Source organism: Talpa occidentalis, unplaced genomic scaffold (assembly GCF_014898055.3).
Source record: "Talpa occidentalis isolate TD23 unplaced genomic scaffold, MPIMG_talOcc4v2.1 talOcc4.16, whole genome shotgun sequence".
NCBI lineage: Eukaryota > Metazoa > Chordata > Mammalia > Eulipotyphla > Talpidae > Talpa > Talpa occidentalis.
This window is the reverse complement of record NW_023601653.1, coordinates 19,067,843-19,086,019: the sequence shown is the minus strand read 5'-3', so window position 1 is coordinate 19,086,019 and position 18,177 is coordinate 19,067,843. Positions and strand designations below refer to the sequence as shown.

The 18,177-nt window shown below is 43.2% G+C and overlaps 1 protein-coding gene across 1 annotated transcript in view; it reads left to right on the top strand.

Moving 5' to 3' along the window:
• PLEKHG7 (pleckstrin homology and RhoGEF domain containing G7) overlaps positions 1-18,177 on the top strand; it is a 75,015-nt gene that overhangs the window by 32,307 nt on the left and 24,531 nt on the right. The window contains exons 7-14 of the mRNA XM_037515186.2: positions 1,263-1,395; positions 3,341-4,036; positions 9,030-9,043; positions 10,752-10,755; positions 10,902-11,034; positions 13,103-13,143; positions 15,934-16,029; positions 17,085-17,228. Coding sequence (XP_037371083.1) covers positions 1,263-1,395; positions 3,341-4,036; positions 9,030-9,043; positions 10,752-10,755; positions 10,902-11,034; positions 13,103-13,143; positions 15,934-16,029; positions 17,085-17,228 — 1,261 coding nt within the window. The remainder of the gene's footprint in view (positions 1-1,262; positions 1,396-3,340; positions 4,037-9,029; positions 9,044-10,751; positions 10,756-10,901; positions 11,035-13,102; positions 13,144-15,933; positions 16,030-17,084; positions 17,229-18,177) is intronic.

Genomic DNA, 18,177 nt, shown 5'->3' with positions numbered 1-18,177 from the left:
CACAGTTACTCTTGCCTCAGTTCCAATTTTTATGACACTGGCCAATAAATAATGCTTAACGACAATTATGCCCTTCCTATCAGCCATAATAACCTCCTATCAGCAGCCACACACTGGTGTCAGGAAAGGAAATCCACAGCAGTGTCTAACCCCTCACAGGAGGAGAGAAGGCAAAATGACAGAAGGGAAGCCCAAGGTCTAAGAGCTCTGGTAGATCCATTGTGCGAGTGCTTATGTAAACACACTAAATTCCTTTAACTGTGCTGCTGCCAGAACTTGGACAATACTAGAAAGGAGAAAATAATAAAATTCCCAGGGCGTGTATGTGTGTGAAAGTACCTGTAACTCCAGCCCTCAGCTCAGCCATTAGTTTGTTGGGAGGACAAGGAGTTGACCCCTTCGGTGGAGGCTCTGAAGAGACTGACTATACCTGTTTCATCAATAATCAGAATGGGCCTGTGAAAAAAACAGAAAGAACAAAATGAGTCCTTCCCGCTGGGACCCCACTCAGACTTAATACCTAATCTCATTGCAGTTTTGACCTTTTTCAGCAGGGTGATCCTGAACCAATCAATCAGGAGTTTCCTAGTTAGAACCAGTGAGATCATCTGCATGATAAGATCCCCCGCCTTTCCCTAAGGGAAGATGGCTTTAACAGAAATATTTCCTTTGCTGATAACCTTCCCCACCCTCTGTCTCTAAATACCCGTCATATTACTAACCCTTGCCAGTATCTAGATGGAATGCTGCCTGATTCAAGAATCATTAATAAAACCAATTAGATCTGTAATTTCATGAATTTTTGTTTTTTAAATGTTTTTTAATAACACTTATAGCAACAATCAGAAATTACCAAACTAAAAGCAAAACCAGATCCACCCTCCTTAATTAAAATGTAACATTCTTTTTCCTGGCATTACACTCACCCGCCTACTCCCCCAATAAGAGCACCTCATGCATATTAGTTCTACATGTAAAGAAAGTTCTGTAACACTAGAGTTCTCAGCTCAAAATATTAAAGCAAACACAAAATTAAGAATTTCAGATTTTTATGCAGGTAAGTTTGAACTGACTTCACTTGATATCTGAGAAGCTCCTGCAGCAAGTCTCCAATCTAAAAATCAGTCTGAAACTATTATTATTTTCATTTGGCCTTAAACCAGATGACAGTAGCAGAGTGAATATAATGGAACATGAAGTCCCTAAGATCAATCTCACAGCCATGACAATGCCATAACATTGGGCTTCTCTTTATTGGCTAGGCTACATCTCTGCCTATTGCCCTGCAAGGTTGTTGGACTTCCACTTGCAAAACAGATCAGGGGAAACAAAGGGAAAAGAGTGGCTGCCATAAGCCAGTACACAAACTACAACTGTAACCGTGTAATCCCCACGGTAGGGGAGGTTCCAGGTTCCCTGCCTCACCCTCAGGAAGGTGGAGCTGGGCAGGGAGGTGAAGCTAGAAAAGACTAGAAGGAAGAAGGAAAGATATCAGGGAGACCTGGAGGAGGCACATGAAGCAGGGAGACGTGAAGAAGCTACACTTTCTTCTCAGCCTTAGACTTGCACCAGGGACCAGGGGGACATGGAAGGAGACCCTTGAAAGAGACAGAGATAAGGGTGAGAGTCCCATGGGGAGGCTGACAATGGCAGCCTTTACTGTGACTTGTATTTTGATTTTGCTCTTTTCCTGCCAGACTTGCCTGGCCCCTTCTGTCTCTTTCCTATGGGTCCCCAATAGACTTTTGGGCCTCAGCGGTCCTGCTTTGGGCCAACCCTCTTTGGCTGGGCATTTACTCACCAGGGCACGGGTAAGTTTGTGTGTTTCATGTGGAAACTATTTTAGCTGTTCTCTCCCTTCTGTTCTCATTGCACACTAATTGTACTAAAGTTAATTTCTATGAAAGGTCTTACACACTAGAGTATGTTTTGTATTAATGGAGCGGTTGGCAGAACCATTTAGAGGAGGCAGGTTTGGCGGTCAGGTGCCCCTTCTCCTGCCCTGTAGCAGAATGAGAAACAAGTAAAAATTAGGGAGTACATCAGGGTGGGGCCATTGGCTTTGGGTCAAATAATCATGCTATAGAAACTTATAACAATTATTATATTCTCCACAGAATCACAGTTAATTCTGGTCAATAAATCATCGTATTTCACTTGTACTATGAGGGATAATCAGTCTAAGGAGGTCAGGTCAACGAGAAAAGAAAGGTTTATTGGCTAGCATTTGCTGTTCTCCATGATCAAACGGAGGAAGCTGAGAATACACTGTAGAAAAAGTTCCACCAAAAGGTGTTGTCAGTGCAGTTAAAATTAAGCAGCACTGAAAAGGTAAATTAGTGGCTACCCTGAGAATTTGGCCATCCACGTGTTCCTTAGCAGTGAGCTGTGGATTGCTGAGTTTCACTTTGGAATTATGGATTTGTTGAAATGAGTATTGGAGATCTCAGAATAGGAGGTCGGTTACTAAACAGCCATCCACAAAGAAGTGACGCAAAGTTTAAAAGCACCTTCCATGCTGCCCTTGGCAAGGGAAGGCGGCTACCTGATCTGTTCCACACCAGGTCTGTAAGTAATCAAGAACTGACTCTTAGGCAGTTATTGATGGCGTGGGTAAGGATCAGCACCTTCCCACATATGGGAGACTATGCAATAGACATCAATAAATCACTTCCATGTCACCTTGAATCAAGTTGTCAAATGATAAAATCAGTTTTGCTTGAGTGTGAAAAGAGCTTCACTGGGAGGTAGTTCTGTGTTAGTGAATCCTAGAAAACACCTCTACTCATGAGAGTCAAGGCATCTGGGCGACATCTGGGTTTTTCTTTTCAAACTCGCAAGTTATTTTTCGAAAACGTAAGGAGTGATAAAATCTAGAAAGTTTTTTTGCCAAATATTTCACATCAATATCTCTCGAAACCATGTCTTATTCTATAATTTAAACCTGGAGGGAAAAGGCCTTGTTTTCCTTATTTTTACATCCCTGGAATACATCAAAAATGCTAAAATTAATTAAATAAGGCAGAATTAAGGGAAATATTTTGTATGTTTGATTCTCTTAAAGTGGAATACTCAACAGGTGATGGGCTACGTGACTTCTGAGAAGGCTCTTAGGTCACCAGAACTTTTAAAAGCCTTAAACAAATTTCATTGTTTAATTATTTAAATGGAAGTCTAGACTTAACATTAATTATCTTCAAGACATGGGGGAGCTTAATGTTAACTAGGTTCTATCTTTCTGATTTAGAAGTTTTCATGTGAAATTTCAGATACCATTTTTTTCTCAGCTCAGTCTCCCTCATTTGTAACAGATTCCACAGTCCACTCTTCCTGACTTAAGATGCAACAACCTGCTAATAATCATTCTCTGGGGAAGGACAAGGACAGTCCAGAGAAAGACTTACTATTGGATGAGGAGACTCAACCAGCCCTGTGTGATCAGGAGAACAGCAACTCCAACAGGGTTCCCTGGAAGCTTCCAGAAACACAACCTTGTAGCTGCATGGAGAAGACAGAGTCACCCCAGCCAGAGGAACAATCCCAAGACTGCAAGACTTACCTGGGTATCTCCTCTGAGCAGCACTGTGAGAACCAGGGGAATCTGCTCCACTTTGACAGGCAAGCCCCGAGCCGAATTTCCACCTCTCCCACTTTGAGGAGATTAAGGAACAGTGGCTGTGGTACTTCGCGCTCACTGTCTCAGCAAGAGACGTTCAAAGTGCCCACCTGGGGAAGCTGGAAGGCGCCTGCAGTCTCCTCGCATTTCTTATCCCAAAGCCTACCTGGAAGCCTACAGGATTCTTTCAACCTCTCGTCGCCTGTGAGGACAAAAGTGGACTGGACTCCGAAAGTGCCTCTGGACGCTGATAGTGCCCTCAATGCTGCTGACTTTTTCCAGCCCCAAACAGGGCCCGCTGAGGAGCATGCCCCTCCAGAATCTCCATCCATCAATGAGGGGTCCCTCCCCCAGGCCTCTCTCCCAGGGACTGGAGGCCAGTCACTGCCCAGTCTCACACCACGGTCCCCTACGCCTCAGGTAAAACACACTCAAAGCCCCCTGCCTCTCCCTCTGTGAACCAAACAATAAATGGCAAGGCTGCCTCATTATCCCAAGGCCAAGGGTCTTGTGATGGGAGCAACGAAAGGGCTTGTTGAGGAGACACACACTATTTAAGTAAATGGCATACAGCTGTCTGGAAAAGTAGACTGGAGGTCTAGCTCACCTGGAAGGCATTTAAAAAAGAGCCCCCTGAGGTCAGGCTTCAGATGACCTGTCAAGCATCAGATAGTAAGGAAAGTGACCCTTTTGCAAACACACACCATTTGAAGAGCACCTGTATTGACTGGTTTCAAAGGGGAAAAAGAGCAAATTATTCAGATTTCTTTTTATTTTTTGAAGATTTATTTATTTATGCATACAAGAGCTGGGGTATAGGCCAGAGATGCGAGTGGGGGAGGGTGAGAGGATTCACCAGAGACAGAGTGGGGAACAGAACAGGCAGACTGACGAAATACACTGCTGAGGGGAGCAGCGGGCGAGACAGGAGAGGTTGGCTGCGCCATGTAGGATGCTCCCTGGCAGGCTGGGGATCGAACTTGTGTTACAAAGGCTGCAGATTGCTTCACAGTGTGGTGCTTAACCCCTTGCACCACCTGGGAGGCCCAATTATTCAGATTTCTAATCTTCCTTTCCCCCTCCTCCCAAAAAAGAAAAATCTGAAATATTCTAGATGGGAATACCAATTACCTCTCATTTCATGATGTCTACTTTGGAATTTGGAATGCACTTAAACAAAACTAAAATGTATATATTTTCAATTTATTTCAGAGAGAAGAACCGCCTCTGTCCAGGTGTGTATGTCTTCATTCTTTCCAATGCTATAAAATCTGTTGACACTCTACTTTTATATCTTTATTTCTGCTCTGATACAGCAAAGCTGTTAATCAGGGCATTTTATTTTACAACCCTTAGATTATCCTTCACGTTTATGGGCGAAAGAGTCCTAATTTCAAGAGTCTCCTTTAAGACCAAAGCATTTTGCTGTGACTCTTTCAGGAGGATCTGACAGCCGCAGGCTGTCCTGGTCTTCATTTTGAATTGCCAATAACTTGGCCTGTGACTTAATTAGCACCCACTTGGTAGTAGATTTTGTCAGGCAGAGGAAATGGAAAGGCCAGAAACATTCAACAGCTTTTCAAAGAGAAATTCAGAGGATACAGATAAAAGGAACAAGAAAGGTGTTCAGGTGTAAGATGCCCGTTGACAGAACGTGACCCTCTCTCGAATGCAGGTGGCATGTGTCACTTCAGAAGCCAGTTCTGAAATTTGAGTGGGGTCTCCAGGTTGGGGCAGTGGATTTGCCACCCCTTCTGTGGATTTGCCACCCCTTCTAAGGGTGAAAGCTTCTATTGTTACAGGGCAGGGAGAGGTGCACCCCAGAACCCCCGAAACCTGCCCGCTCTAAATAGGTTCTGCCATCCGCCGCATCAACACAAAACATATGAAACTTTAATGGGAAGAAACTTTAATACAATTGATAAACAATACAGGAAAGGCAAAGAATCTAGTTTCTAAATCAAGCACCCAAAGTTACCCGTCCCCTCGTGGGTAAAAGTCCATCCATATGGGAATGGCCCAGAGCAAGGCCCCAAAGCCTGCCACAAGTCCAAAGCATCTTCCAGTGGGGACCCACAGAAAAGGGTCAGAAACAACCAGACAATCCCTGAAGGAAAAGAGCAAAATCAACATCAAGATAAAAGCTGCCATTGTCACCTCCCCACGGGTCTCACCCACATCTGTGTCACCCAGTCCATGACCAAAAGGCAAGCGCAGTTTCTTCACGTGTCTCTAGGCTCCATGTGCCTCCTGCAGGTCTCCTCCTGGTTCTCCATCCTGCTTCCTTCCTTCCTCAGTCTCCTCTGCAGCTTCTTCTCTCTGCTCAGCTCCATCCTCCTTTTGGGTGGGGCAGGGAACCTGGAACCTCCCCCTTTCCTGGGGACCACCCTGTTACACTATGACAGCCCAGGAAAGAGCCAGGCGTGATTTCATCCACCCAGCATGAAGGATTGGTAGCCGAACCCTCATCTCACTTGGAAAGTCACAGAGGAACTCACGGGGAATCATTACTTTTCTATTTTATAATTTATTTTCTTTTTTTAAAGATTTTTTTTTTATTTATGCATACAAGAACTGGGGTACAGGCCAGAGATGCAGGGGGGTGAGAGGATTCACCAGAGACAGAGTGGGGAGCAGAACAGGCAGACTGACTGAAATACACTGCTGAGGGGAGCAGTGGGCAAGACAGGAGAGGTCTGCTGCGCCATGTGGGCTTCACCTCTGTGGCTGGGAATCAAGCCATGCTGCAGTGGCTGCCTGTGGATAGATTCAAGGTGCTGTGTCTTAACCCCTTGTGCCACCAGGGAGGCCCAATTTATTTATTTTCTTATATCATTGCTTTCCACTCAGACGTAGCCCAGATAGTTCTCCCACCACCAAGGTAACCACGAACCATCACCATAGTTTCCTGTGCTCTTCCCTTCCCTTTTGCACCTCTCTCTCTCTCCAGCCCCTGCTGTTTGCCTCAAGGCTATGGTCAGCTTGCAAGTTTTGTCTTTTTCCTGACCCTTTGTTTGGTTTTCCTAGGCCCCACCTATTTTTTTTTCCCTTCTGACTTAATTCACTTAGCATAATCCCTTCCAGCTCCATCTGTGTTGCTGCAAATTGCATATGTTTATCTTCTTTGATCATGGAGTAGTGTTCTATTGTGTATGTGAACCATATCTTCTCGATCCATTCATTTGTTTTGGGGGCATTTAGTTTGTTTCCATAGCTTGGCTATTGTAATTGGTGCTGCAACAACAGAGGGGCGCAGGCTTCCTTTCAAATTAGTGTTTTTGTGTCCTTTGGGTAAACTCCTAGGAATGGAATATCAGTTACTTTTCTTATTGGACTTCTGTACTCAAACAAGAGCTTGCTATTCATAATTGGTGGGATGAGATCATTCTACGCAGTCTTCATTGATTTGAAGCCCAGTTGATCTAAATGTACGAACAAAGGTACAGGATAATCACAAAGCCATAAGAAAATGCAGATTATGGGGTTCATGTATCAGTTAACTGTGGCTGCCTAACAAACTAATCTCAGTCATTTAAAACAACAACTCGCTACTGTTTCTATAAATCTTTGTCCACTGGTGGTCAGTTGATCTCAGCTGGGCTCAGCTGGGTCTGTTCTCTGGTTTTGGATTCCTGAACTCCAAAATTCATCATCTTTGGATTCCTGGATTCATGAGTCCTTGACTGACTTGTGAGACAATTCAAAGCCAAGCCACATCTAAGTAAAGCAAAAAAATGTTTATTAGAGACAGAATCAAAGCACACCCAGAAAGCGGTCTGAGTGAGCAGAGTCCTGGGGAAAACAACTGAGTGCAGATTGGGGGTTCCTGTCATGAATGGGCATACATCACTCCCTCCCATATTCTCTAGCCTTTTTCATTATTTTTCACTAAAATTTGTACCTGGGAATTAGCAGGCTGTGGTCCTTCCTTTCACCCACCATACAGGTTCTTTGGTCTGTTCCATTCTGTTAGTTCTTTTAGGACTGTGGACATATCTTGGGTGGGGAGAGGGAAGGAGCTTTCATTCAACCTGCTGCGTTCCTCTTTTACCTAAAGTGATAGTCATTATTACATCAATTTGAGAAGAAAAAAAACCACATACCTTGCTTGAAAACGGATTAGTATCCTCTTCCATTTACAAGTCTTTTTGGAGGCAAATTTGCATATTTGAATTTTGAATTCTGGGTCTTCTGTTCACTAACAATGAGACCTTAAGTGAGTTCTTTATCTCTCTAAGCCTCAGCTTCATTCTAAAATGAGAACAGTAATTTCCACTTCATAGGCTGCTTGTGAAAATCAATATGATAATGTATGGAAAGACTTGAGCATAGTGTCTAGTAAGAATTGGTGCTCAGTAAACATCAGCTGATTTTAAATTAGAATAATAGTCAAGAAGATCAATCTATTCCTTGCAAAGTGTATGCATTTGAGGTCCACTGGGGGACACATTTTCCGCAGCCAGAAACTTTTCTGGCACCATCGAGAGAAGGCTCATTGTTGGTGTTGACTCATGGGTGTGCAGCCTGTCAGCAGTGGGAGAATTCTCTGGATTCTTGAAATGGTTGCCACCCCAGCCCACACCACGGGCCTTTGGATCTTCAGCAGAGAACAGAATAAGATGACTTTCTGGTACCAGAAGGGAGACGCAGCCACTCCAGCAGCCATGGGACTAGTCCCCTCGGATTTGACCAGCCTGGGGCAACGCAACTCAGGGTTAGTGAAAGTGGGGCTGATTTGGGGTTTCTGAATGGGGTAGGGGGGAGGCAGCTGGCAAGCCCAAGGGGGCTGCAAAGTCTAGGACAGGTGCCTAGTTATACAATATCCTAGGTCCAGAATTTTCTAATGAAGCAAAGAACCAGGCTAGCAATCATCAAACCAAAAAAAAAAAAAAAGGCATTTCTCAATGATGTTTGTTTAATTGTGATTTTTCCAAACAAATAAAAGGCAGCGTAAAGTTATTCTGTACTTACACCAAGACAATGGGCTGTCGGCCACACCCCAAACATTTAGCATTTGTTATTAGTTCATTTCCAACCTTCATCTCCCTATGAGGAAATTAAACTAACAAAAAATTCTCTTTCCTACCCTCTTCAACAAGACACTGCTACCCCATGCACACAGCATTTTGTGTGGAGGAAAAAGGGAGCAATTCTGAATTTATTACAATGATTGTTTCCAGAGATAATCAGTCTAGACCTGGACGCAATGATTCTGCATGCATGCAATTTTTATAGACGCATAAAGGATTTTTTATTCCTAATATTTGGAATAGCAAAAGAAGGTACCAGTTTGGAATCATCAAAACCCCTCCCCCAACAATAATTAAATTAAAAGTCATTCTGAAGTCATTGGAACTATTTGCATTAATATCATTAATCTAACTACCTGTGCAGCCCTGCAGATGTGGCACAGGGTCCAGAGAGCCAGTCCACCACCAAGCAGTGGGTGTGTAGGACCAGGTCTTCCGCACCCTCCTCGTCTCCATTTCTCGGTGCACAGATGTACTTTTCATTGTTTTCCTGGGTCTCTCTGGTTACAACTGTATGACTCTTGATATTTTTATTAACCCTCACCCTCTTCTAATAAATATAAAATGCCCACCTTTCCAGAATGAGCACCACTGGGTTTTAAGCACCAAGGCAACAAAGCCAAGGTCACAAGCTCTAGCTTTGTGCAAACCCATTGTCCCTTCTGCTATGTCTGTGTAAACTGAACTCTAAAACACAGCCTAAGTGCTCTCTAATGAATGCCTTGTGTCACAATGTACCCCAGATAAGGGAGAAAAGAAGAGGGGTCATTTAACCATCTCTAATGAGGCAGGGGGAGGGACTCGACTTACATTTTGCTATTGTCTGTGCTTATAATTATTCACTTATGGCCTAGAATGAAAAAGCAAGTTCATTTGAGAGGAACTAGGTATGTGTCACTCCATAAGTCAGTGTGCCTATTTATTCAATGAGCTTATTTGAATAGCTGCTGTGTCAGGTTCTAGGCAAGGCGCTTAGATTCTATGATATGTAAGACACAGCCGGAGCCTTCCATGAAATCATCACTGAGAACAGAAGGATCAGGTGAGGGAGGAGCGAGGCCTTGAGTGGATCAGAAAGGAAGAACAGGTGTCTAAACTGGAATTGAAGATGAACATGAGTTTGCCATGCTAAGTGGAGCTGGGTAGGACGATGAAACTACCTGAGCTGAGGCCTGGAGGCAAGAAGTCAGGGTGAATTTGGAGAAGAGTGAGTGGTAGCGGTCACTGGTCCGCTACTCTGCAGGAGTTTGTGTAAGAAAATGCCAGTGATGACCCTGGCTGTGTGTGGTTTGGTCCATGTTCCATTTACTAAAGAAATGTTGATTGAGTCCTTACTAAATTTAAAGCAAGAGCTAGGAGTTTAGGGTCCAGAGGAGAGGCGAGCATGGATCTGCAAAACTACTTGATGAAGCAAAATACTTCGAGGGTGACATCAGAGGGGGGTTTCTTCATTCATTCCTGACCATCAGTAGCAATGGGTTGTCTACGAAAGAGCATCGGCTGACCCCCGTGCTGATAGGACATGTTTCTTGCACTGACAAAGCAATAAATACAAGGAATTGCATCTCTCATCCCTCAAAATAGACCAACAGAACACTGAACGATGCTGATGGGGAAGTAATGGAAATCTCCACCGTTACATGTTATCAGGAATTGACTGAGCAAATAAATGCCTAGTGGCTTTGGAGCTGCTTCCCACTCTCTCTGCTATGCCAGCTGTTCATTTTGTGACTGACTAACCAACAGGAAGTTTCAAGAAATGGGGTTGAAGAAACTGAGATGGGAGTTAGATCTGTTTAAGTTTTTCCAAAAACTTGTGCTCGTTATTCTTTGAGATAAGCAAGTGTTGACTTTAAACTGCCAGCCTCAGGTCAGGAGGTACTGAGGCTCACACCCATGCGTGCTGGGCACCTCTGAGGTGTGTGATTTGCAAAGACTCTTGTGTTCAAGGGTTTTCTGGCTAATAGCCTCCCCAGTCGGAACAAGCCAGGGATGTTTGTGTTGGCATTTCTAGGTGAGATCTTCTGCTTTGAGTTAGTTAAAATCATAAACGGTGAAGAAGTCTCAGAACACTGTCAAGTAAATGCGTGGCATATGTGTCATAGCCCTGTCTTACCCGCACCCCCCACCCAGCCCCCCTGCCCCCCAAGACCTGCCCAGGAAAGCTACACCAGGCTACTCACCTCTGAATGGTGGGGTGGTCGGAAGGGGAACTGCCACCTCCTGCTCTGAGCACTCTCCTTTCATCTCTCGAGTGCAGGTTCTTCGAGCACAGGCGAAGCTCTGTGGTGCTCAACTTACCTGGACTTGAGATGTTCCCCGGGGACCTTCTGGTGTCAGATGGAGCTGCCGATTACATGTGCCACCCACTTCTGGTGCTGAATTCAGGTCCGTTCATTATCATACTTTCACTATAGGCCTGCTATGGGAAATATGGGTAATAAGCAGGGGGCATTTTCAGAATATTTGATAACTAGGAGAACATTTGGTGTGGCCAGTTAGAACAGGTGTCTCACCAGTTAGAACAGGCATCTGTCGTGAGTTACTGGAGCAAGCTGAACACCAGTTTTGGCATCGGGCGTTCCATTTACAGAGATGCTTGAAGTATAGACTGTTGCTCCAAAGGTCCTCTTGTCAAATAATTTGCTCCATATACAAGAGCGGGGGGGGGGGCAGTGCACTGGGGACAGTCACCATCTTGGGGTAGAATGTTCTTTCTAGGCTGGTAGGCAGCTTCCTCATCATTTTTATAAAGCTACCTCCACCCAAGTCCTGGAAGATGCTGGCACTGGTGTCTTCCAGCCAGGGTGCTACCATGTGGAGGCAGAAGTCCCTGTGACAACAGATCCATGTTTATAAAAAGGTGCAGCCTGACAGGTCTGTGTGCATCTTCAACCCAGTGGAAGATGGGTTGAAAGAAAGCAATGATTATGGCTCATTCCCCTTGATTCCAAGGGTGGGCAAATCAAAGTCTTGAGAGCTAAAACAAGAGTTGAGGTTTTTCTATTCTGGTCAGTTTTTTTTAAGGTTTTGCTCTTAAGAGACTCCTTTATATGAAAGAATCCTTACTTGAAGAGACAGAGCATAAAATAGCTCCAGGTGGAGTTGAAATGCTCAAAAAAATGGGGCGATTCCCAAAGACTTACCTTCAAGGCATCTCCAGAAGCCCAGGGTCCCTCCATGTCATCTTTTCAAGAAGCAAAATAGTTCTCTGCTCCCAAATCCTGGTGTAAACTTTGGTGTACACAGGTGTCAGGTAAAGACATTGTAGAGAAAGATTCTGATTCTGCAAAACTCAATATTTCATATCAATAATAAAAGATTATGGATTCAAGAAAGACTTGTTTAAACCTTCTGACCACTTGTGAAGCTCTCCCAAAGCCCTGAAATTATCCCCAAAGTTAGAAAAGCAGAGGGAAGAATCTGAAGAGATCAGAGATCCCAATGATTGCAGTTCAAATTGGACATACACATTTGCCACCAAGTATTTGGGGACTAAGAATGGTCAAATTGAATTGTCCCAAGGGGAAATTCCACCTAATCTCCCTTTTAAAAAGGTCAATGAATTAGATAATCAGTCAGACAGGTGCATTCCAGGGCTTTGATAGGGGAAAGTTCCTGAAGCCCAAGCATGTAGTCAATGACACACAGGTAGAACTGAAGGGTTATGCAGTCTCCTGATGAAGTTCACAGATGGGGGATAACTCTATGACACCCATTTTGTAAACTGGGTGATCAGAATACCTTGATCAAAACCTAGGAGTGATCCCCAGCTTTCCCTGGGTAACATCATGAGTTGATAAAAATGACATACAAGAAACCAGAATCTAAGCTTTACTTCCCAATGACCCTAAGAAGCTATTATTGGATAGTGACTTCTGTCTGGACTCAGAGCAACATGTAGGGACTCTTGCAGGCAGCCAGTGAGTCCCCACATACAGACTGCTGACACGTGTTGATGTTCCCCACGCAGGCGCCTGGGATCCACTCACCTGGGGATTATTGTGTCTCTGCATCCCCATGTTTCATCTGACTATTGAAGTCACATATGCTGGAATGGTTTCTGCTAGAGTAGAATTAAAATGAAGTCCTTTTACTCCTAGAGTGTTAAGACACAATGAAATGTTCAACTTTTTTTTTTTAACTTTTTATAAATTTCTCCACAAGTGATGGAGAAAAGAAGGCGAAACAATACTCTGGTAAAGAAACTGGACATTATCTCTGATGGTAGCAAAAAGAACGCCAGCCTTTAGTTTCCAACCTTGCTTCACTCACACATCTTCATAAATTTGAATTTCCATTTTGTGCATCCTCAAGAGAAGGAGAATAAAAGCAAGCTGGATTCTGTTTGATCCATTTGAAACAGCAGGTTTTATAAAGCACTGCAATGATCTCAGTAGTTACTCAAAGAACTAATATAACTCAAAGTACTAATATATTTTCGTTTCACCTACAGAATCCAAAAAACCCAGATGGCCTTTCTCCAAGAGAGGAGTGGTGAGTGACGTGTGTCGTCATTTTTGTTTTCCTTACTCCACCTGTAGCTGAGAAAGTAAGCCATGGCAGAAGTGTCTTTATTTCACTTTTTCTCTTTGTGAGGGCAGGTGGCACATGAGATTTAAACAATATCATCATTTCCATAGTAGTGGGGGCAGAACATGCCAAATGCTGCCATTATGTGCAGCAAAACAGTGCTAATTGCTAGTGGCTAATGAGCTCTGCAAAGAAAACAAAGCAATCCTAATATTGTGATGCTTTACAACTCTGAATTTATAAGTTGATACAGTTTAGAAAACAGCTCACTCAATGAAGTAAACTCTCACAAACATTATGCCCTGGTTTGCAATCAGTGTCGTGCATATGGGGAACACTGAAAAATTAATGAGAGCACACAACCAGACTCCACAAATACGCTTCTATTTCTGAGAAACTTGGTTGGATTAATTCTAGTGGGTTTTTTTTTTTTAGTTCATTCTTGGTTCTGTCTCTTACTAAAGTGTTATAAGTCACAATCAGTGGTCCTTGAACCTTTCCTGCCGGGGACAAGTTGGTATGCTGTGGGCAGAAGGAAGGCCTGACCACACCCCGACACCCCATTCCTGTTTTTGGAAGAAAAGAAATGACTGGCTCTGTGTTCTCCCAAGATACCACCACTTCCACTTACATGTGTCTGTTTATGTCTGTCATAGTTTACATATATTAACTCACTCATCCCACAACAACCCAACAAGACAGGTAACATTATTACCCCTGTTTTGCAAATAGGGAAACTGAGATTGAAAGAGGTTCAATAACTTGCCTGAGGTCACACAGCCATAAAGCGGCCGAATAGGGATTTGTCCCCAGCAGCCTCAGTCTGATTCTGGGTGTGTTTCAGTGCTGACACTGTGCTGCTCATCCAAGCGTGTAGCTCCAGAACCAGAAGCAGAACCAGAACCAGACATGCCTCCTTCCTTCCTCTCAACAGAGCTCTCAAAGGTCTCGCCTGTTTTCACAGAGTCAAGGGCACTCTTTGTCAACCACTCCCAAATACTCATATTCCTGTTGACATATTCCTGTTTATCCATTTACTCCAGTTCTATGTCACCCTTTCCTATTGCAAATTTCATTCCACCCTAGAATTTTGCAAGCCCAGAATTAACCTTGGCTTCCTACTTTTCTTCATTCTCCATATCCTCAAATACCCTCAAATGCTTCTCATGGTTTCTCTTAGCCATGGCTGAAGAAACAAGGTATTAAGTGGGTCTGTCACTCAGAAGAGTTAAGGTAACCTCTGCAGGGACTTTGCCTCCCTCCTCAATGGTGTGTCCACCAGCATGTTGGGCAGTCAGGAGGTTGGTCAGCCTCAGGGAGAGCAATAGTGCCCTTCACGAGAGAGGGCTATGCCCACCGCCCCACAGCTTCAATGCTGCAACTGTTGCCTCAGCTTCTTTATCTTCCAACTAGCTACTGGAATTTTTTTATTTCCACAAAAGGCAGTTGCTAGGATTCAGACATCAACAAAAGATTTATGCACCAATTGTTATACAAGGTCCCCAACGGGCTCCAAGATTCCTTAGCTACTAAGGAAGCTAGTGAGTCTCCCATAGGTTTCCTCTTTCAGTATCATAATCTTACCAGAGAAAGCAGCCACATGCCACCAGCACATTCTGAAACCATTTACAGGATCTTCATTCAGACACACTGGGAGCACCTGCCTGCAATGGCAGGTAAGCTGTGCCTTATTTTTCTCACTAACACGAAGTTGATTAACTTCCACCAAGCTCATTAAGTCCATACGTAGCATAATGCACCCCGAGAAAACAGATAAGCTAAAAAATTAAGTGATAAGTGTTCATTTGGAATATAGCCAAGTCAGCTTCAGAAAGCCTTAGACATTGTTATTTGATATCATCTTGGTTAGGCGGTAAAATGAACTTTTCAAGTGATAATTCATGACGTAGCAATAGAATATTGAATGAGTCCAAAAACAAAGGGTACAATATATTAAGTTTAAAAAGCAAGTTACAAAAGAATGTCGTATACATCACACCATTAAAAATTCATTATAAATACAATCAAAAAGGTGTTTTCGGTGGTTATGGAGGGGTGGTTAGGAATTATGGGTAACTGGCATTATTTTGTTTCTCTTTATTTTTTCAAATTTTCGGTAATAACCATTATTAACTTTTGTAATAAAAATTTTAACTAGTATCTTAAAAATAAAAATTATAAGGAAAAGTATAACTTATTTTAAATGGGTGGCTCATGGCTCCATTCTAAGGAAACTAGTTTCTAGCATATTCTGATATTCCTTAGCAGAATTTTTGTGTTGGGCAGTTCCTTTAACACTCAGCTTTATTCATTCATCTGTTAAATAAGGATTTGAACTAATACATCAAAGGAACTTTCTGAAGTTAGCCTCCTATAATCCAGTGTTTTGAAGACTTAGAACTGCAATGGACGCTATATCAGTGCACGTAGTGATAGAGTCTTAGAGCCCATCAATTTGCTGTATGACCATTTGGTGCCTCGGTATGGGGGTGGAGGGGGGTGGTTATTAGTAAAATGAAGTGTTTGGACTAGACATCCTCTCTAGCCTCTGTCCTCCACGGTTGGCATTCTGTGATCCTGGGGTCAGACTAGGACTCAGAAGTGGCTTTCAACTATTTTTTCTTTTCCAACTGCTGTTGGGATGGCTCATTCATTCTCATGCATGAATGAACAAGAGAAGCTAAGGTCCTCAAAGTTGTGCATTAAAGAATTCATGTTTGAAGAACCTGTTTCTAACCTTCTTTAATTAAGCAGGGCAAAGACAGACACAAGCACATATCAGATCTGGAAAACTGCCTCTCCTCTGTGAAGATTATAGACTTCAGGGGCTCCAAGTTCCATAACCTTAAGGTATCTTATAAATTGTGTACTGTGTGAAGTGGCTTCTTTTTTTTGTCTTTTTTTTTTAAAGATTTTTATTTATTCATGCATATGAGAACCAGGGTACAGGCCAGATGTGCGGGAGGGTGAGAGGATTCACAAGAGACAGAGCAGAGAACAGAACAGGCAGACTGACTGAAATATACTGCTGAGGGGAGCAGCAGGTGAGACAGGAGAGGTCTGCTGTGCCATGTGGGTATCTCGCTGCCATGTGGGTATCTCGCACCCTCACTGCAAGAGGCTGCGGACAGCTTCACAGTGTTGCGCTCAACCACCTGCACCACCAGGGGAGGCCCTTGTCTTAGTTTTTGTTTTAAGTTGTCAAGTTATTGCCTTGTTCAGAACAACAGCAAGACACAGGAATGAAAGCTGAAGCTGGTTGGCATGAGGTCTGCTCTCTCTAATTCACAATGGAGTCTTGGGAAATTCATTTTATCTTAAATTAGGTCATGGGTCTGGGACCACTTTGTAGACCAGGAAGCCCCATATAAATGTTCAAGAGTTGTTACTACTATTCTCTCCAGACCTCAATTTGGAACTAAGGGCCACCAATTTGGAACTAAGCTGTTTTGCTGAGACAATTTCTAAAGGTGTCTTTAAGTTCTCAGACTTTTATGATTCCACAATAGTTAATTTTAACACATTTTGCCAGTGAACCTATATTAAATTTCCCAGTTCTGGGTTTGCAGTTTCTTGAGGTTTTTTTTTTTTTTTTCCTCAATTAACTGAAAGGGACTCATAAAATCCTGACACAGAATTCAAAACAAGATCAATTTGAATTCCTTTTCATTTTAACTAAAAATAATACAAGCTGTGCATCCTATGCTTTCCACCAGGAAGACCTGGCATCCCAAAGCCATACAGAGTAGAAGCCACTATGTGGGGGGCTTGAGGTGCCACCACCAAGATGGATGCCCAAGATCTGCAGAGGGAAATCATGACTTGGGGGATTGCTTGTTCCTGCTGTTTCACAGCAAGTCAAAGTAAATGGAAATGTTTTGTTCTCTGTTTTCTCCCATGTGAAGGATAAGACCTGGAATGAAGTCATGGAAATACATCAAAATCTTCCCACTGATCAGCTAGACTTGAGGAAGCAGCAGGAGGCCATGTGGGAGCTCTTCACCAGCGAATGCACTTACTTCCTGGACCATTTACTGGTTCTTAAAGTGGTAATGCTGGGTTTGACATTTATAGTACATGGAGAATTTTATTTTATTTTATTTTTTTTAAATAAATTTTATTTTTATATTCCCCATACAATTGCAACCCCCTTATTTTGACCCCAATCCCTCCCCTCCCCGCCCCCACCCCCCATAGAGTGTCTCTGGTTCATAGTTGTTTGTTGATTTTGATTTTTACTTTCTTATAGTTATTCATTTTCCTGGTCCCTTATTTAAGTTTTCTAGATTCCTGCTATGAGTGAGACCATCCGGTATTTTTCTTTTTCTTTCTGGCTTATTCCGCTGAGCATGATCCCTTCCAGCGCCATCCATGTTGCTGCAAATTGCATGTGTTTATCTTTTTTGAATGCTGAGTAATATTCCATGGTGTATATGTACCACATCTTCTTGATCCAGTCATCTATTTTTAGGCATTTGGGTTGTTTCCAAAGCTTAGCTATTGTAAATTGTGCTGCTATAAACATAGGGGTGCAGGTGCTCTTTGGAATTGATGTTTCTGTGTCCTTTGGGTAAATACCTAGGAGTGGAATTGCTGGATCATATGGAAGCTCCATGTTTAGTAGGTCCAGAAATCTCCACACAGCTCTCCATAGTGGTTGGACCAGTTTGCACTCCCACCAACAGTGCAGGAGAGTTACATGGAGAATTTTAATTTGGTCCTTTGGGCAACTGTTTTCCTCTTCTGTGCTGAGAAAAAGAAAGTTGGGTATGGGGAGTCCCTTCTTTGAGGAGATCATAAAAGCATTGTATTTCTTGTGTATTTTTGTTTATCTGCTATCTGTCTCTTCATTCTTTTAAACACAGCCTCTCAGGATTGGACAAGATCTTCTAAGTTAACTGTCCAGCTCCATCTCTGATACCTGAATCCCTTCTGCCTTATTCCCATCCTGTGCTCACACACTGATCGAGCCAGGGAGCACACGACCCCCCTCAAGGC